The 20,023-nt window shown below is 37.4% G+C and overlaps 1 protein-coding gene across 1 annotated transcript; it reads left to right on the forward strand.

Annotated features, from left to right (window-relative positions):
- On the forward strand, nt 1-319 carry LAESUDRAFT_659829 (uncharacterized protein; the record flags this gene model as incomplete). The annotated part of the gene is made up of 2 exons (XM_040904830.1): nt 1-131; nt 172-319. The coding sequence occupies 2 exons, from the start codon at nt 1-3 to the stop codon at nt 317-319; spliced, it is 279 nt and encodes a 92-aa protein (XP_040761154.1).
- Nucleotides 320-20,023: the final 19,704 nt, after the last annotated feature.

A 20,023-nucleotide genomic window follows, 5' to 3' on the forward strand; every position in this document is an offset into this window, starting at 1 on the left:
ATGGGGTCAGATGGAAGGAAATGGGTGTGGAAGAAGCCAGGGGAGAGCCTCAGTGATAGGTTGGTGGAAGAGACTCAGAAGTTTGGAGGTGGATCCTTGATGATGTGGGGCTGTATGCGCCGGGATGGCCTGTAATATCGATTGCAGGATGGATACAGACCTTTATGTCAGCATTTTGGAGGATGAGCTGCAGAATAGCCTGGAGAATTGGGGCAAAACTGTGGAGGATGTGGTGTTTCAGCAAGACAATGACCCCAAGCACACCAGCAAGAAGGCCAAGGATTGGTTCAAAGACCATGATTTCAACACCATTCTATGACCCTCTCAATCCCCAGATCTCAATCTGATAGAGAATTTGTGGGATCACCTCAAAAAGAAGGTTGCAGAGTATCAGGAGCCACAAAAGGGAATTACTGAGTTGTGGGAAAGGGTAGAGAAGGAATGGGAGACTATTGGGAAGGAAGTGTGTCAGAATCTGATTGAAAGTATGCCAAGGAGGGTGGATGGTGTAGAACCTGAATATTGTGCCAAACTGTTGATTAGAGTGGCCCTCAAAGAGTATTATCCTGGCATCGAAATGTGTTAAAATATGATCAAGATTGCATTGGAAAGCCATGATAATAGCCTTCCAAATGAGTCCTTACGCAATTTATTTGACTCAAAGGAAACATGGGCAAGCACTTGATTGGCTATTTTTCAAGTGGCAGCTTCTCAACCATCAATGATATATATTGCGATTTCTAAGGTATGAAGAAAGAGTTTGTACAGGACTGAGCATTTAAGGCATCTATGAAGCGTTTTTTGGTCCCTGTGGGATACTTAAACAAAGCGTGGAACAGTGGACCATTAAAAAGTGGTTTCATTTTCCGCCCCTGTCCTGAGGTTAGGAGAGGGGCCTTCCTTCAAAATGTTCTTACTACATAACGTTTTGCTGTTTGTTATCTTCTCTAATGAACACACAAGCCGGAGTTTGAACCTGCACGACATGGCTGATGCAAACAGGTGCAAATATTCAGAGCCAATCACAGCACTGAATTTGCTAGGGTTGATGCCTTAAGAGCTGATGGCTTCAAACCACTGTATTCAATGGCTTGGAAGTGATACAAACCATGGCATTCAATGGCTTCAAAGTAATTTAAACCATTCATTCTACATCACAAAATTTCACTTTTTATTAGCACATAATCATTGCCTCGCTGGTTTTGACGTAGCCGTCTGCACCTACCTCCTCTTTGCTGAATGCAATCTTTTTGGTAATTCCTTCATTATGCATATCGACAATGATCGCCATTCTTTTCTAGACGAGCTTTGAGCACAGTTTGCTGACTGTACCTGTGGGCGGTGTACCATACCTTCAGGATTTTCAGTATTTCAGAATTAGCCATAGGATGAACAGACTCAGCATAGAGATGGGTTGGCCTAAGCAGTTGTCAACCCTTTTATTCAGTCCATCCACGACAGACTGAGACATTATTAAAGTTGAATGCAGTGGTTGCATGTTTCAGATGCAAATGCAATCACAACATTTGCTGATGTCGGTTACTTTGCATAGGACTTAGATGAGGTTGTTTGTCCTCATAGATCAGGCGACAAATGCAAACTCAACACTGTCTTAGGCTGTCATTACTGAGATATAGTGCGGAGTTCCCAGCGTCGTGAAGCAAGGGATGTACTTGTCATCACATTATCTCCATGCTAAATTAGTGAAGCTGCTGTCACCTGCTTTCTCCTTTTCTTTTTTAGTGTCAATGTCTGTAGCGCACCACGGCATCAATTCGATATAACACGCTGGAATCATTGGACAACTACAGGATAATCTTAGCAAATTCTGTGCTTTTATATGCATTGTAGAATGGTGTGGTCAGCAGTAGGAAGCAAAATTTGAAAGGCGGTTCATACGAACAATGGCACTTGCATATTCAACAGCACCGGAACGAGGCAGCAGCTTGGATTCATAAGGATATATCAAAGTGGCTGGTTTGCGAAAATGCGATTTGAGTTTGGGATCGTAGGATTCTGAGCACAAACATCACCCGGATCAAATCAAGACGACAATGGGATTTGGTATGATCCTTGACTATTCGAACAACACGGCCATCCACGCTCAACAATGGGACGCACATGTGATTGCTCATTTGATATTATCCCGGACCAGCATAGAGAAAATGAGACGACTTGCGAGACAGAGGCCGCGTGGCAGTAATGGTCGACTTCCATCTAGATATGTGGCATTATCGCAGCCTGTGTTGACAATAAAGCTGACAACGCCAGACATAATGAAATTCATCTGACCCAATTCACATATCTAGATTGTTGCGAAGCCATAGAAAAGAGAGAGCTTTTAAGGACTCAGCCTCAAAGCGAGAAGCGAGAGACCACGTCAATGATCCAAACTGTTCTTTGAAGATATCGTTTATGATTCCGTCTTCCTGAGGCATGGGTATCGATGCATAATTCAGGATGCCGCGTTTGTCAGCTGGCCCTTCAAATTTGATGATTGCTTAATATTAAATTATCAGTTCTCGGACAGTATTCAGCTTCTTTCCCACCATAATAGGATACAACCAGCCACTCTTGTCTGCTTCAGCCAGTCAGTTTTGGCTTCATTGAGATACTGTTTGACATGTCAGAAGTGGAAATCGAAGCTCAAAAATTCCTGAATTTATGTGAAATATTCAATAAATGTATTTTGGAGACGGAAAGCTGCTAAGCAAACAAACACTAACGGCTCTAAAACTCATTCCCACCTAAGGGCAAACTATGAACCATTGGATAACGGACAACCAGTATGCTATTTGCCCAAGCAAGTAGGAAGTAAGGATGAGAAGACAATTGTTGAGCTTATTAGGGGTGTTCCATTGTGATCTCTGAGGAAATAATGATGTCCAATAATTGTGATCACTTCACTACTGTATGGCTTGGTTTCAAAAGGTTGAATGTTCTCAACTTTAAACAAAAGTCTTACAACAAATTCAAACAAGAAGTCTTACAAACAAGTGAGATCAGGATACGTTCGCACAATCTTTAACGGATTGAAAGATTGATCGCATAATAAGTGGTGCTATGATATCACCAGACTCCTTTGAACAATCCTTGTCGGCTAGCAAAAAGCAAATTTCATACCAGACTCTCCACCATGTATTGTAGAAAACTGAGTTCGAGTTTTGTGAGTGACGAGACATCAGCAATGTTGCGAAAGTTATATCTTCTCATTGGTCTTTCGTGATGTGTTTGACAGCCAAAATAAGTAAGACTTCCTCGGGCTTGTAGTACTTCAATTATTTTTCTATTGTCCGTACAGTCTGGCTCGAGAGGATGCTGGAATCATAAACTGCGCTATATAAGTTGGCAGTAGCTGCTACATGGACATGCTGCCATCAGGCACTTAGCTTTCCATAAATCATTGCTAACAGTAAACGATGCCTTGAATGGATTATAAACAATGTGATCTCCTTTGGTTTTCATTGAATCAGTGATTTTTGGCATTCTCAGATGTTTTGACAAGTTTGGCTAGCATTGATGAGGGACTCGCTGTAGCCTTTACTCAGTTTAACATTAGCTGCATTCCTCAGTTATAATCATGTGATTAGAATGAAATGATAAGATTGAATTGTTACTGAGAGTTAGTCATTAAAGTACATCAGTCATACAATGGCATAATCATTATGAACATTAGCAGTTGTGATTAGTTTCGTGATAAATGTTAGCAAACCTTGCGCTTCAAACACACTTCAGTAGAATAAACACCAAGCACACAATGAGTCAACGAACTCAGCATTCATACTGCATAATCGATTGCAAAGAGTGCACGTTAAAAGACACCAACCTCTAAGTGTCCATGCAATTTGTTTTTATAATTACTGGGATATGAACGAGTGGTTTATGCATCGATACTGAGTTTTTGTCATCCCCATGGGACAGTTGAAGAAGGTATAGGACAGGAAGCCTTGACAAAGTGATTTCATTTTGTGTCCAATCCTGAGGTTAGGATACCGCACTTCGTACAAAATGTTCTTACTGAATTTAATGAATTTACAGTTTGCTCTACTCTTGTTTACTTGCAGAAGAGGGCAATGTCTGGCGGGAATGATTCGTGACCTGATGTTCTTCGTAATTATATTTATAAGGTTATCATGATACTCACCACATTGATTGAGAGGTATATATTGTCATCTCCATTGAAATGTCAGTCCTTTTGGGAGAGGTTAAGCATGGCGTGATTGTTTAATATGCAGCTGTATTTAGATTGACATTATATTATGACAAAGAAGACAGTTGAAAGGTGATGGTGTGTGGCAGACTGTATTTTCATTATTGGAGATGGGGTTCAGTAAAGTTTAGTGTAGATTGTCACAGAGCTAAATCTATCATGTGCTTTATTGAGTAGAGCATCTTCACAGGGTCTCCTACCTGTAACAATTCCGTCATTGTACAGTGTTTGACCATTCATGTCAACAATTGTTGCAGTGAAATAGTACGACACAAGCGATATTTTGTGCATTGTTTTTAAATGTACACACAGCAGGATCTAGCTGAATTTGGTTCTAATTTGTTATAAATGCTAAGAAGTTAGGGATGTTGACAAATAGATATCTTCTGACCAGTTTTTCATGATAGCTTTGGCGTGTGAAATGAGTTTTTCGTGGAAAAAAAGTTTCCGCAGCGATTCAGAAGGCTTTTTATTTTTTGAAGAACCTCTTCAGAAGATAAACTGCAGGTTTATAAATAAATAGAAGCATCTTCTGCATTCATGACCACATTACAGTGGTGATTAAGAAGTTTGATGGTAATGTTAGAAGATGAAGACTGAAACATAGCAGAACACAAGCTGTAGATATCTGTGCCATCTTTTCAGCGATAGGCAATGCTGCAGGATCTGTAATGTGTAATATGTAAAAGAGCTTTTCAATATCTCGAACTTGATTGAGGTCATCATTCAAATCCATAAAGCCCTACCCATGCCCTTTCTGGGCATTTAATGTTGACAACACTACAAGGTATCTGCCATTTTGAGCTGTGTCAAAATATTCAGAGTGACCTCAGGAGAGCTTTCCATTATCTTGAACTTGGTTTGCAAATCCTGGGTGTAGCCCTCACAATTATTTACTCTTTTAAGCTGAAAGTCTGCTATATAAAGATAGATATAATCTCATTCACCATGCTCATTGAGTATGTTGTAGGATATGTAACCCTGATGCACTATACAAATCATACTTTGAAACATGAAACATAGCATGGGTAGAACTTGTCTGGCTGAACATATTCAGATATACCATATCATCAAGGTGGTAAAAGATCACTGATAATGTGGAGTTGTATAGTTTGAAAAGAAATGAGATATACCTGTACCACTCATGCATGGCAAGATGAATCTGACCTTATGTTAGCATTTGGAGAAATGAGCTTCAAAATGGCTTCAAGCATTGCAGCAAAAGTGAAGGAGATGATGTTTCAGCAAGATAACAATCTCAAGCATGACTTAGCTGACTTAAAGAGAATACTTTTAAGACTATGATATGGCATTATCAACTATCAAAGCTTAATTTCATATATCATTTTTGAAATTATCTCACAAAAAGATTAGCAAGGCATAAGGAGCCACTGAAAGAGATTACAAAATTGTGAAAGTAATCAAAAAAGAAGTATTGACAGGTTTGTGTATCAGAATTTGATCAAAAACATATATGAATGGTGTTTGGGGCAAAGAGTTGATTATTCAACTAGAGTTTTGAAGTTTGTTAGTGACAAAAGTGTATAAATGAGTTCACCTGATAGAGTTGCATATATTTTCAGAAGACATATATATTCGACCAACTGACATGTTCAAAAGTTCAAAAAAGTTCAAATAGGGATTAATATTCTTAAAAATGCTTAAGGTTTTTTTGATGCTCTGCATAAATTAGAGGCATGTTCTGGCATATTTCTTTATGTATTTATCATCATTGGGCTTCTTTATTATATTTTCCAGAGAATGAAAATTATTGTAGCTATGTAGCAGCTTAAAAAAGCTATCAGCCACATATAGAGCTATATTGCACCAACTGTTCTTCCTTTATATTTACAAGGGGTGCAGCATACTCTGAGCTTAATTTATAATTAATATCTCAATGTGCAGCGGCTTTTTACTTAAACTATAGCAATTCCCAATGTTGTTGCAAAAACTGTCTTCTAAGGTCCTGCATGAATCATTTATATATTGTGACATTGGTAATGATATCTTTCATTATCAGTCCTCTTTTTCACTTTTTCTTATAATATAAACTTATATAGTCTTGTATCAGGCTCAAAAACACTGTTAGCTATACCACAAATGGTGGTTCAGCCACCAAACACTGGGTGAAGCAATCAATAATTTGAGGTGAAAGATGGCAAAAATCTTGAAGAAAAAGTACAATTTTCAAGCATTTTCACCATCAATCTGTAATCAAAGTATTTAAAATATTTTTAAACATCTTTTGTTGTGAAAGATGATGAAAAGATTGAAAGGAGGTTGAATGAAATATTAATAATTATTTCTTCAATTATTTTACAATCTTTTATATCAAATTATAATAAAAAGTTTTAATATTTATTTTTGACTCTTATTTAATTAAAGATGGTGAAAATATTGTGACTATGTCACATCTTTGTTTTCATATGCTAAGCTAGTACTAAGATATGAAGGTTAATACTCAGGTTTATATGTTACTATACTAGTACTATGGTCAGAAAAGTAATACCAAGATCTCAATGTTAGCAGTATGCTAATACTAAGATTTAAATGCTAGTACTATGCTAGTATTAAGGTCTGAAGGTCAGTACTAAGATTTCAAGGTTAGCACTATGCTAGCACTAAGCTAGTACTAAGCTTCAAATGCTAGTACTATGCTAGTACTATGCTAGTGCTAAGATGTAGAGATCAATACTATGCTAGTACTAGAACTTCAGAAAATAGTACGAACATTTGGACCTAAGTATTATTCTTTATACTTGAGTAAGAGGGCCATTTCTAACAGGAATGATTCCTGAGGTTTTAGCCTTTTGACTGCTAAAACTTTCAATTATGATCTTTGTAAGTGTCTCAGATACATCTTAACCATTTGACTGCTGTAGATCATTACTCCACTACTGCACCTGATGTGATAAAGAAATCATAATGTATTACATTATGTATAAATATCAGTATATTCAAGATGCACAGTATAGAAATGTGGAGAAATTCAATGCAGTATTGCACAGATTGTCATCAATCTAAATCTGTGTAGCTACTTTTGCAGTCCTCTTACATTTAAGTATTGCTAGTGATGATCCAACCATGAAACCATATGTGAGCAATCATACCAATCATACCATTCACTGCTGAAGTAAAATAATAAGTGATGAATAAAGAATATCACACAATTACATTTTCATACTACTCTCTGCAGTATATAGTGTAAGATGAACCTAAACCTGCTTTTTATTATGATGAATGAATGATTGTTAAAGTTATATATCTTGATCAGTCATCAGTGATATGTTTGACATGCTGACTGAGATTGTTTATAGAAAAAGGCTTGCAGCCAGTTTGAGAGCTTTCTATTGCCTTTGAGAAGCTTAACTTGACAGAACATTTTTGCTAGGCTGCAGTTCTGTAAATAAATGAAAGCATCTGTTCTCTTCACATCTCTATTGCAACACTGATAGAGAGGTAGTATTATTAATGTTGAGAGATTATCATTCAAGCATAGCAGGACAGAAACTATGGATATCTGTACCATTTTGTTTTTGCAGTAATAGAAAATGCAACAGGGTCTGCACTACACAACACAGCATAAACAACATTTCTGCATCTTTAATAGAGCATACACTTGTCTTTGCCGTGCTAAAAGGTTGGTGAAATTGTTAAAAAGAACAGTTTGAGCTGAATAATTGTTCCATTGCTCTGGATGATCTGTAAATATTTTTAAGTATGGAGGAAAGGCTATCATGTGTTCATCAAAAAGGATCTTCATTCTGTCTGAACTCCACTAAAGCTGAGTATATGATAAGCAATAAAAAGATTTTATCTTTTTTCCACTCTTGCCTTTCACATGATTAATGCAATTGCAATCAGTAGAGGTTTTTCACCATTGTCACTGCTAACAGTAAAACTGCCTTTGTTCTTCTAACAGATATACATTTATACATGCTTGCTCTTCTAGCTTACCTCTGTATACATGACATGTTCCTTGATCAGATAATATGATAGATCAGAAATGTCCAGCGCATGTCATAGCGGGCGTTGCCAGCACCGGCTCTACCATTATTTGTTAAATCAACTGAATGCTTTCAAAACAAGTGAAACATTTTCCAGTGCATGTAATGTGGCCCAATAGCATAGTACCATCTTAGTATGTATCATTTTCGGGAGTTATGACAATTTTTATTCCAGATCTATAACTATTGCAGTCCGAGTTTTCAGCCACTAAAATAAATTGATAAGGCCTTATTTCTCTGCACTGGCTGAGCCACAGTTCTGTATAGCTTATGTATTTCTGAGGCTACATGACAAGAGTTTCTTGTATTGTACTGGAAAAGTTTATATAGAGACAGATAATGTTGAAAGGCATAATATTGATATATCACAAGATATAAATGTTGTGTGCAGAGCCTAAAAAACTGTTACACTTACATTAAGGGCTGCTGTGGCTGAACTAAAAACTTAGCACACAGTGATATTATTGACCACTTGAAGGTTTTGAATGTGCATATGGTATGTTGTGCCCTTCTATCCATGGTGTACTTGCTATTAGCAATGCATCTATCAATAATACAGCAAATCTGTGTATGTGTTCAGTCAAATCAGTTCTAGCTATGCTGTAATCAATCTTTCAAGGTATGAATCATACACAACATACTCAATGAGCATGGCCTCTGTGATTATAATAATTAAAAGCAGACCTTCTACCTTGAAAGAGTGAACTGTGAGGGCCATGAGACCTATAGCAAGTTCAGTCATTGAGGATTTTCATCTTTGACAAATGGCTGGCTTTTGTAAAAGTGCTAGAGCCTTGACTCTTAACTTTTGATGTGTAAATTTGCTATAGTTTATGAACATCATGTGAAGCATGGTAATCAGATTTATTGCATATAATTCACATGCATATTGCTGTAGAAATTAAGATATGAATCAGTCCTTTAATTGATGCAATCATAGTGCTGAATATGTTTTTGCAAACTCAGTCCTTGCCCTCCTATAACAAAACATGTCTGTGAAAAATAGCAATATGTCATGGAATGTGATTTATGAGTGATGTTTCATATAAATTTCAAGCAGCACTTCAAAGAGCAAAGTCAATGATACATTTTAGGACAAATATGGCTGACAAAGGGGTACCCATTCTATAAGCTCAAACTCAACCTGTTTGAGAAATTGATAGGGTCAATAACAATACTCTGCTAATGGATCATGCATATATGAAGTGAAAAATTTTATGTAGCAAAGTGTGTTCTATTTTTATGCAAGAACGCGATGATTGTTCTTCATAGTGCTGAATATGTTACATTCTCTATTGATAGCAAAAAAGGCACAATTATCTACAGATTATGTTTCACCTGTACCATAATCATTCTCTTTCAATGTTAAAACCTGTCATTCTTGTCTACATTATTAAATCAAAATGGCTCAATTGACTGGTACAACTTCATTTTATACATCTGAAAACACTATAATCTTGAACTGAAAAGCAGGAGAATGGTTAGAGGCACATTAGAATGAAATTTCAGTTAACCTGTGAAGCATATCATGAAAAGAAATCATAGAAAAGGTTGACTTGAGCATGTTGCTAGACCCTTTGCTATTTATAACAGATGAACAGAGAACAAGCTTGATCCTGCATTATATGTTTGATGCCTGGGCTTAGCAAGAGGCTTGATAAAGATGTTCATGGTCATATCACCTGTCAAACAATACTTTACCTGAATAATTTCATCATTAACTTTCTCTCAGATGTAATGATGTTTTATATCAAAATGCTTTGATCGTGCATGAAATTGCAGATCTTTCACAATTGATATAGCACTCATATTATCGCCGTTCAAAATTATCAGTTCAGTCTGTTCAAGACCTATTTCTTTGAATAGATTTTGCAGCCATACCATCTCTTTTGCGGCTTAAGCAAATGTCGTATATTCGGCTTCCATGGTAGATAATGCGACAGTGGATTGCTTCTTTGAGCTCCATGTTATCGCACCTGTGCCTACCAGGAAAACACATCCTGAGGTCAATTTTAGATCTTCATTATTGGCAAAATTGGTGTCAGAATATCCCTCAAATTTACATTGTTTGAGGTATGGTTTCTTTTCTTTGAGACCATATATTATTCTGACATCTCGTGTGCCAGATAAATATCTGAGGATGCGCTTTGCGGCTGTCCAATGTGCTATGCCAGGATTGACAGTGAAAGAGCTTAATGAAAGTCAATACAATGAATCCTCACCTGTTTAACACCTTTTACAATAGTTATTACTTAAGGTTAATCAGCATTGCAGCTCATCTTTGACACCTGTATAGTCAAAACCCAAAGTTTGAATAGCATAGTGTCATGAAAATACTATTTGTACTTGATAAAGCTCAAAGTTTGAAGTAAATACTATATGGAGAGATACTATTTCTATCTGGTATAAGGGCTGATGCTGGTATAGTGTACTATAAGTCAACAGTTACAATACTGTATATGCATTTTGCACTCATCACTCATCTATAAAGCACCTCTTCAGTGCTACGTGCATAGGTAATTGAATGGTGTGTCTTACAGCACATGAAGATTGATAGTTCTATAGATATCTCTGTACATACAGTCAATACACTACATGATGCAAAGAGGTATAAAGCTGTTGAAAAATCTAAGATACAAGTTGGTGCATGCAGGCATTCATTTAGCATATAAAGTGACATATAATAGGTCACACAGCAGATAAGCTCAACTTGAATCAGCCCAGATTCAGAAATATGTGCATCATCACAGCATGAAATGCTTACAGAGATGAATTAATGAGCTTGGCTATGCTGGCTCTGAGAGAGGCAAAACAGTGACTTCAGAATGACTGAAGGTCAGATGCAAATGAAAAGAAGGGAAGGGCCAAAACATGCTATGAATTATACAGATTTATTAATGTAACACATCTTAGAAACATCAAGAGTTTTATATTTGTCAACATCCCTAACTTCTGAGCATTTATAACAAATCAGAAGCAAATTCAGCTAAATCCTGCTGTCTACATTGAAGAACAAGGCACAAAATATCACTTGTATGATATGATTTACTTTGGTGAGTTTCATTTCACTGCAAGGATTGTTGACATGAATGGTCCAACATAGTACAATGATGGAACTGTTACAGGTAATACTCCAACAGTAGAATACCCAGTGAAGATGGCACACCCTACTCTCCTCAACAAAGCACATGGTAGATTTATCTCTGTAGCAATCTACACTAAAATCTGCTTAACCTGACCTTCAATAATGAAAGCACAGTCTGCTACATACCATCACCTTTCAACCATCTTCTTTGTCATAATATAATGTCACCTTCAATACAGCTGCTTCTCAAACAATCATACCATCCTTGATCCCTGTCAAAAAGACTGATATTTCAATGTGAGCAACAATATATACCCCTCAATCAATGTGGCGAATATCATGATAAACTTATAAAATCAATCATGAAGAATATCAGGACCTCAGAAATTGTTTCTGCCAGAAATTGGCCTCTTACCCAAGTATACACACTCAAAACATTCAAGTGGTCAATAATATCACTGTGTGCTAAGGTTTTCAGTTCAGCCACAGCAGCCCTGAATGTGAGTGTAACAGTTTTCTAAGGCTCTGCACACATCATTTATATCTTGTGATATGTCACTATTATGCCTTTCAACATCATCTGTCTCTGTATAAATGTTTTCAGTACAATACAAGAAACCCTTGTCATGTAGCCTCAGAATTACATAAGCCAAGGACTGTGGCTCAGCCACTGCAGGCAAATAAGGTCTTATCAATTTATTTAAGTGGCTGAAAACTCGGACTATAACAGTTATAGATCTTGAATAAAAGATGTCATAACTTCAAAAAATGCTAAATGATACATTATCAAGATGGTACTATGCTATTGGGTCACATTATATACACCGAAAAATGTTTTACTTGTTTTGAAAGCATTCAGTTGATTTAATAAATAATCTCTGCAGATGCAGCACCCTCATTGGCCATGAATATATGTACCTATTTGGATCAGCCACATTGTTATATTCAAACTCAGCTTCAAACTCAGCGCTCTATGTGAACAAATATATTGCAAATATTCCGCACTATAAGCAAGATGTTTTGAGGTCACAAAGCCTTAGAAAATGAAAAATGAGATGTTTTGCTTGTGTCACAATAAAATTGAGAGCGATTGGAGGTATTGTGCAAACAACACCCAACTATGATGTGCAACTAACTAGTTGCACAAAGGTGCATGTCATAGTTTGATATTATTTGTGCATTGTGGCAACTGAAAGTGTGAGAATTTGGATGGCTGACATTCTGTGGCCTCAAATTCTCACTTTTCTGAGCTGGAAAATGGATCACATGTGGTTCTAATTGCAGAGCTGTGTTCAAACATTTAAAAAGGTCAAAATATGGACCAGAATCTCTAACAATTTATCATGGTGGCTGAAGACTCAGATTGCCTCAACTATTCTGCTTGTATGGATGAAATGAGGAAATAGCATATAAAGTGAGGCATCAGCATGCAATCTACTCTATTGTACATGTTAAAGTTTCCAGTTGTCAACAATATCTAAGCCTGCTAAGGTTTTTCAGTTCAGCAACAGCAGCACTGAGTGTTATGGAAGAAATGCATTGTTGAAGCTGTACATAAATCATTTATATACTTCAGCATGTTCTATGAAGTCTTTAATTATCATTTCTCTTCTTCTATGCATTTTGCAAGCAATAGAAACACATGTAGCAAGCTCAGAAAACCATCAGCAACACTTAGAGCTGTGGCTCAGCCATCAAAGGCAAATATGGCCAATCAATGTACTCCAGTGACAGAAAACTTTAATTGCATCGTTAGCTCTTGGTTTATATGCTCAGAATGAATGAATTGAAGTGCAGAACATTGAAATGTAAAGATCTATTGTTCATTTCTGAAGTGAAAACTGTAGTAAGTCTGGAAAATGTTGTCTCATTGATTGTTCATGTTGCTATATCACATTGAATACATCAAAAAATGATGAATATGATGGTTTGAATTACTTTCAAGCTATTGAATGCTGTAATTTGGATCGCTTTCAAGTCATTGACTATAATGATTTCAATGACTTTGAAGGCATCAGCTCTATAAGGCAGTAACCCTAGCAATTTCAGTGCTGTGATTGGCCCTGAATATTTGCATCTGTTTGAATCAGCTGCATCGTGCAGGTTCCAACTCCGGCTTGTATGCTCACTACAAAAGATAACAAATTCAAGTAAGAAGAAAATGTTACTCAGTAAGAAAATTTTGAAGGAAGGGCCCTCTCCTAACCTCAGAACAGGGGCAGAAAATGAAATCACTTTGTAATGGTCCACTGTCCCATGCTTTGCATAAGTGTTCCATGGGGATAAAAAAACATAACATAGATGCCCTAAGTGCTCAGTGTCACACAATCTCTTTCTTCGTATCTCATAAATTATAATTCTAATATTGGCTTAGTGTGAAATGATAATAATGTGACATAGTCACAATACATTCATTATCTTTGATAAGACAAGAAAGAAACAGGATTTTAAAACTCTCTATTTTAACAGTCTAAAAAATTATAAAATGATTGCTGATATGTCATCCAATCATTTTTCAATCTTTTTATCATCTTTAACAAGAAAAGATGTTAACAATATCTTGAATCCTTTTATCACAAATTGACAGTAAAGATGCTGAAAAGATTTGAACTTTTTCTTCAATATTTTTACCATCTTTCACCTCAAATTATTGATTGTTTCATCCAGTAAGACAAAACTCAAATCTCTCAGCCAAGCAATCACATACTGCAGCATCTGCACAGAAGAACTGATGCTGAATGATTATAAACTTGGATCAAAACCTGGCATGCTGTGAAAAAATCCAGTAGCCATGAGTTGACAGACTCATTGATCTGGTGAGCACTGGCATATCATAATTTCATTTGGCCTATCTGCGATTTTCTATGAAAAACAACAATGCATGAGGTGCACCACTGTGGCCCATTCTAAGATCATATACTAAACTATGAGCACTGTGTCCTCTGCACTGTGTGCTATGTCAAGGAGTCTCTCAAACACATCCTCCTTGCATGCTCTATGGTTGGCTATCAATTGGTCTGAGACCTGGCTCAATGGCTGTGGAAGAAAAAACACTGTAATTGGTCATGAAGGTGTGCTAGGATGTGGGCTGATGTCTTTTGATGATGATGAAGGCTGATGTCAATTAGGTGCTACTCAGTAGTACATGCATATATTGTGTCCTCATCTCTAAGTTGGCATATCTCATACAGAATCTATGTAATGAATGAATGAACAGGTATAGCAATAACTAATCCTGGGAGGACACTCTTCTAGTGCAATGTGTAACTGCTGGGCTGGTTTGCTGATCACTCATCTGATGCTAGAATGAGCAATACCCCATAAGTGCTTTCTCTAAAAGGCCCTTTATGAGAACACAGTGCTTAGCATATGGAACGAGGTGCTGCTGAATGATCACACTCAACCTGATAATTTAATTATAAGAGAGGGAGATTTAAGTGAATATTAATTAATTGTAGAGTTGCTGACTTAGGTCTAGCCTCAGTGATGGCTGTTTCTGAGTCTCACAATAATCTGTGAGCATGCGTAAATGCATTTTCTCTCTGAAGCTCTTTTTCCTTGCAGGTGAAACTCTGTTGACCCCTGGTCTGGCAGGATTAATCTGCAATTTACTCCTTCCAGGTCCCATCAAAGGCACTTTAGAAAAAAAAACTCTGATGTGATGTCACATAATCAGTCACATTGCCAGAATGTCATATTTCACATTTTGCCCAGCATGCTAATCTGATCAGTGCAAATTGTGTTGTAAGTGTCACTTTAAGTGGCTGCTAAGCATGACATCTGACAAGTCCAGGTTCAGCAATTCTCTGTGCCAACCTTGTTATGCTGATGCTCCTCTCTTCCATTCTCTCTCTTCAGAGATCTATCATGGGGCTTAAAAGGTCTTAGAAAATTTAATATATCTTCTCTAATTTACACCAAAATATGGTTGGCTCACTCAAGGTATGCTTGAATAAGGCCATCAAGGTGCTTGTACAGGCTAGGGCTCAGCATGTATTGAATATGGATACAGTCATATTTATATATGAAAAATATAAATATAATTATAAATTATACAATTAAATATAAGAAGAATCATATATAATAAGGGCCATATCTTCTCATACAACCTTATTCTGCTGCAATAACTATATTAGATAAAAATAACTCTTGTTCAAATTTTCAATTACCAGTTGGCTATCTCTGTGAGTGTATGCATAGACCTAGACTACTGGGTCATGTGACTTGTGTAATACTCTGAAATGTGACCTTTGCAGATTATGCCCCAACCAGCCAATTCTGCATCCTAAAAGAGCAATTAAACATAATTTAGTAATTATAAATTCAATAATATGAATGAACAGTTTTGTAATATTTTGACATTATGGTCATAAAACATGTATATCAACAGATATGGTATGGTATAAACCATATCCAGGATTTGCTGACCTGCTTATGGTATAGGCCATATTTGTTTTCTATCAATTATATAGCATAATATTACAGTATAGTGCTGAGCCCTAGTACAGGCTATGAAAATGCTTGTACAAGGCCATCAATGTGCTTGTACAGGCTATCAAAATGCTTGTACAAGACCATTAAGATAGCTGTAGGTTTCAGAAGATTTCATATGTGATATTCAAATGTACTGTATCCCTGCTACAAGACATTAAGCCATTTAATCACTGACATCACAATGTTTCATTTTTCCTAATACACTTATTGCAGCAGATATAGCAAATTCAGATACACCAAGTGAAATCAATCATTGGATGAGATAAGTGAGAAAACTGTATGTCATGATTGATATTAGCATAAAATATGCATTACAATGTCATAAAGGTGACCTACTAGCTCAGCAAATGCTTTTAAAATTCTGATCACAGCACACTTGTGCTCTATGTTCAGATGCTTCTAAATTATCTATGCATCTAGTTCATCACAAAGAATCGCATACTTCTACCACATCATTTCTTTCACCAACTATGCCTGCTGATAATTCTATGCAGTTTGACTACTCGAAGCAAAGTGATTGAGATTTTCTGATGTCTTGAAAGGATTTCTGGACATCATTTTAAGCAATGGCTGATATCTTTGCATGAAACACTGCAACTGCTGCAATAATTTTTATGACATCAGAATTAGTCACATTTGCATAAAAGTACCACAAATGAACATTGAACATCATTCAGTATTTGTGGCACTTCTCGATGACACATATCAGAGGGTCCAAAGATCACTGTTTCATATGATAGTGTGTCTTCATGAAGTCTTGAAGATTTTGCCACTGCACATGATAGTTGACAAGAATAAGTGTGATCATATCATGCTCAGTCAAGCACCCAAAATGATGAAATGCATCTGCAAGTTCCACGAGATTCAGATGGCCACATTTCTTTAAATACTGTGACACATGGTCTGTGCATGCATCAGAATAGCAATTTCAATTTCAAATGTAAAGGGTTTATACTATAATGATGCACTGACTGCTAACTGTGATTTATCTCCTGAACATTACTTTCTGACTCCTTGACAGGTTCTGATAGAATAAAGCATACTTAGCAATACTCCTTAGCCCTAAGTATTAGAACCAACATACTGAATGACCTCCTACTCATATCTAGTATGAGAGTCTGAAGTGATATTTGATCACTGCTGACACCAAGCTGTCCTAGCAAAAAAAAAGTGAGCCTTACACTTCTCCTTCATGTGTTGCTGAAAAACTATGAGAAACTATTGTGAGGTTAATCACAACATGTACCTTCATTTAATGCAGTATTGCAAACTGAAAACCACATTCTCACAGGCAGTGAAAAAGGCCCATCAAGATTTATTTTACCACCACAAGGGCAGCAGAGCCCTTATAAACTGCTTCAACTAGTGAAATATGCTTGAGTTGACAGTGGGCAGCAGGGCTCCCACTATATTTCTCATTGCAAGTCTTGCACTTGTTGAGTTTTCTATCTTTGTGATTGTTTATATGATGCTTTCTCTTCAGCAGGATGTCTAATTAACTGCTATAATGATGCAGTTGAGCAAATTATCATTGATGAGCTCACCTACAAGTCAGAGAAGGGTCAAGTATATGTGGTGACAGCTCACAACATACAGAAGAAATTGGTTGAGACTCATGTCAGAAGGCTCATGTATTTCATATAAAAATCAACATCAGAAAACTCAAATTTGCTTGTTTTCACTTGTCAAAATTAAACAAAACAACAAGTCTGAAAAGTTTTAAATTTTTTTGTTTTAAACTTTTCTCTAATTTTTACAGTTACTTTTTGTTTCACTTATACAAGCTATTACTGGTCAACTTCAGAATTACAACTTTTTCAGATTTAAGTTTCAGAAGATTCATTTAGACAAAATCATTGATACATAAATGCAAGCATTTTTACCAGACATATAAGAATTTAAAAATGTTTAGAGAGAGTTAATCTTATTGTATAGCTAGATGAAAGAGAAAATGCCATTCAGGTCTACTGCTGTAGGAGTGATAGAATGTGACAGAGAAACTTATCAAGAGACAGACTCAGATAAAGCTCAGTGTTCTCAATTCTTGCCTTTCTCATTTTTTTTATGCTTCTGTTGCAGCCTATTTTTGAAAGTAATTCACTAGTCATACAGGCTGTCATGTGTTTTCACTTTGCAGTGCATATATTTCTAAGTCAGCATCTGAAGTCATCACAAGCTGTGCTAAGAACACTTCATTATCAAGACTGAGCTCGATAAATGCATGTATAACATGCAGAGATGGTTGGTGATCTTCAATTAGGCTTTGAAGCTATCAAGTGCTGAGCTCAGATTCTGCCATGGGTCTTCTTGGATGAATTGGCCACCCTTGCAAGTGATGACAGTAGTATATAAGTGAAGCAATTATATTTTTCCTATCTGCTATAGTATTACATGAGGGCTATGAGAAGTCTCACTGATACCTTCTGATTGCTCGAATGCATGAGCACATCTTGGATATAAATTTGAGTGGCCAATGCTCATGTCAGCTTCATGGCACAACCCTCCAGTGAGCATTGCAGAGAGGGAAGCTATAAGCCTATCTTGTTTGAGATATATCTTTGATACAATAATCAAGACTTACCAAAATTTATTGGTACAACTGAATATATGCACGTAGCAGCTATGCGAGGCATGTGAGTGATGAAACCAACATGCAAAGTGGTACATGCTTCACCTTTACCGATCACACATAACCACATTTCTCCTGCACAGTACTCCCTGCTCTACCATTACACTAGCTTCAGGCATATTTCATGCTCAACACTTCCTCCATCAGTGTTCATCTCTTTGTTAGCGGAGGTGAACAACAGTGTGAGAGGTGGTATAGGAGATGGTTCAGAGATAGCCGTGAAACTATTACTGGCTGATCGTGTAATTGCACTCAATAGTGTGCTGGCACTGTTCAAGCTGAGCAGACCTTTGGTTTAGACAGACTGTCATGGTTGCCGCTGTCAAACTTGCTCCATAGATGTCCAGGATTGATAAGGTGCTTGTTGAACTGAGGAATTCACCACATGTCCGATTGGTGGTTCTTCCTGTGCATGGAATTGACAGTATTGAACTCATGAGAGTGCAGGATCGTGTGAAGAATGGGAAATGAATGTGGTGAACTGAGAGAGCGTGTCCAGGAGTGTATCGATTGAGATACTAGATTAGTAGTTTGTGTTTTGGAGGTGCCCCTGAGTGATTGAGAGTTGCCGTTGTTTTTGGCTAAGTACTATGTATGCAGGTTCAGAGAGAAGGCAACAACGTTGGACTCAAACATACCTCTGAGTACTCGCTCACCCAGGTGTACTGCTCAGTACCCTGTGCATTGAATTGAAAATCAACCTAGCTGTATCCCACTATCATGTTCATGTGACTCACCATGAACAGCAGGTGCTCACAAAAGTGTGTGAGCCCCGGCATGTCTTCCTGCAGCTGTACTTGTCCACTTGTGCACTGCAATCATCGTGTACCTCTAGCAAACTTGTAAGTTCAGATGTTAGTGGTGAAGCACATTAATAGCTCCACAATGGCACTCAATCCTCTAGGTATGAGCTCAATATCATTATGCTGCACATGCAGTCAGTGATCGTCAATCATGCACTCATGATGAGAACATATCTTGATAGTGCCTTCTTCAAGCAGACTCGACGTGATAATTCAATTCTCCTCACACACATATCCTGACTCGAAGACCTTCATCACGCACTTCCGCTCATCTGACTTGACCTCGACCTTCTTGGGATCTCATGGTCTAAGCATAGCATGAGCACAGCAAAGATGAGTTCAGTGTCCAGGGACCTCGATAGAGTTGTTTAGATGTAGTCAAACTACCAAGATACATATGTACAACTCGAGGTCCGCTATTCATTAATAAGTGCCACCCTCAGATCCTGTTGTACAATGCCCACCGATTGCTAGGGCATGTTGCTATGATCATCTGACCTGGCCACTTCTCCTCACTTCTGACAAGAGCGTATTTGAGTGCTGCGCACACTCTCCTTCCAACAATCTTTGGCTGCAGCATGAGCAAGAGAGTCTCTTCTGGTGTGAGGATGTTGTATGTGAACTGCAGAAAGGGAATGGCATTGAAGATGAGCTCGAGCAGTGCAGAGTTGACCTTCACAATCTCAGCACACAGAGAGGATGGCAGGAGGTGCCATGTGAGAAAGTGCATTGTGCCGAGGGAAAGAAGAAGGGGCGCATTGTGTAGGGAGGCAGTGGCTATGATCGAGGCAAAAC

The sequence above is a fragment of the Laetiporus sulphureus genome (assembly GCF_001632365.1).
Source record: "Laetiporus sulphureus 93-53 unplaced genomic scaffold LAESUscaffold_40, whole genome shotgun sequence".
Classification (NCBI taxonomy): domain Eukaryota; kingdom Fungi; phylum Basidiomycota; class Agaricomycetes; order Polyporales; family Laetiporaceae; genus Laetiporus; species Laetiporus sulphureus.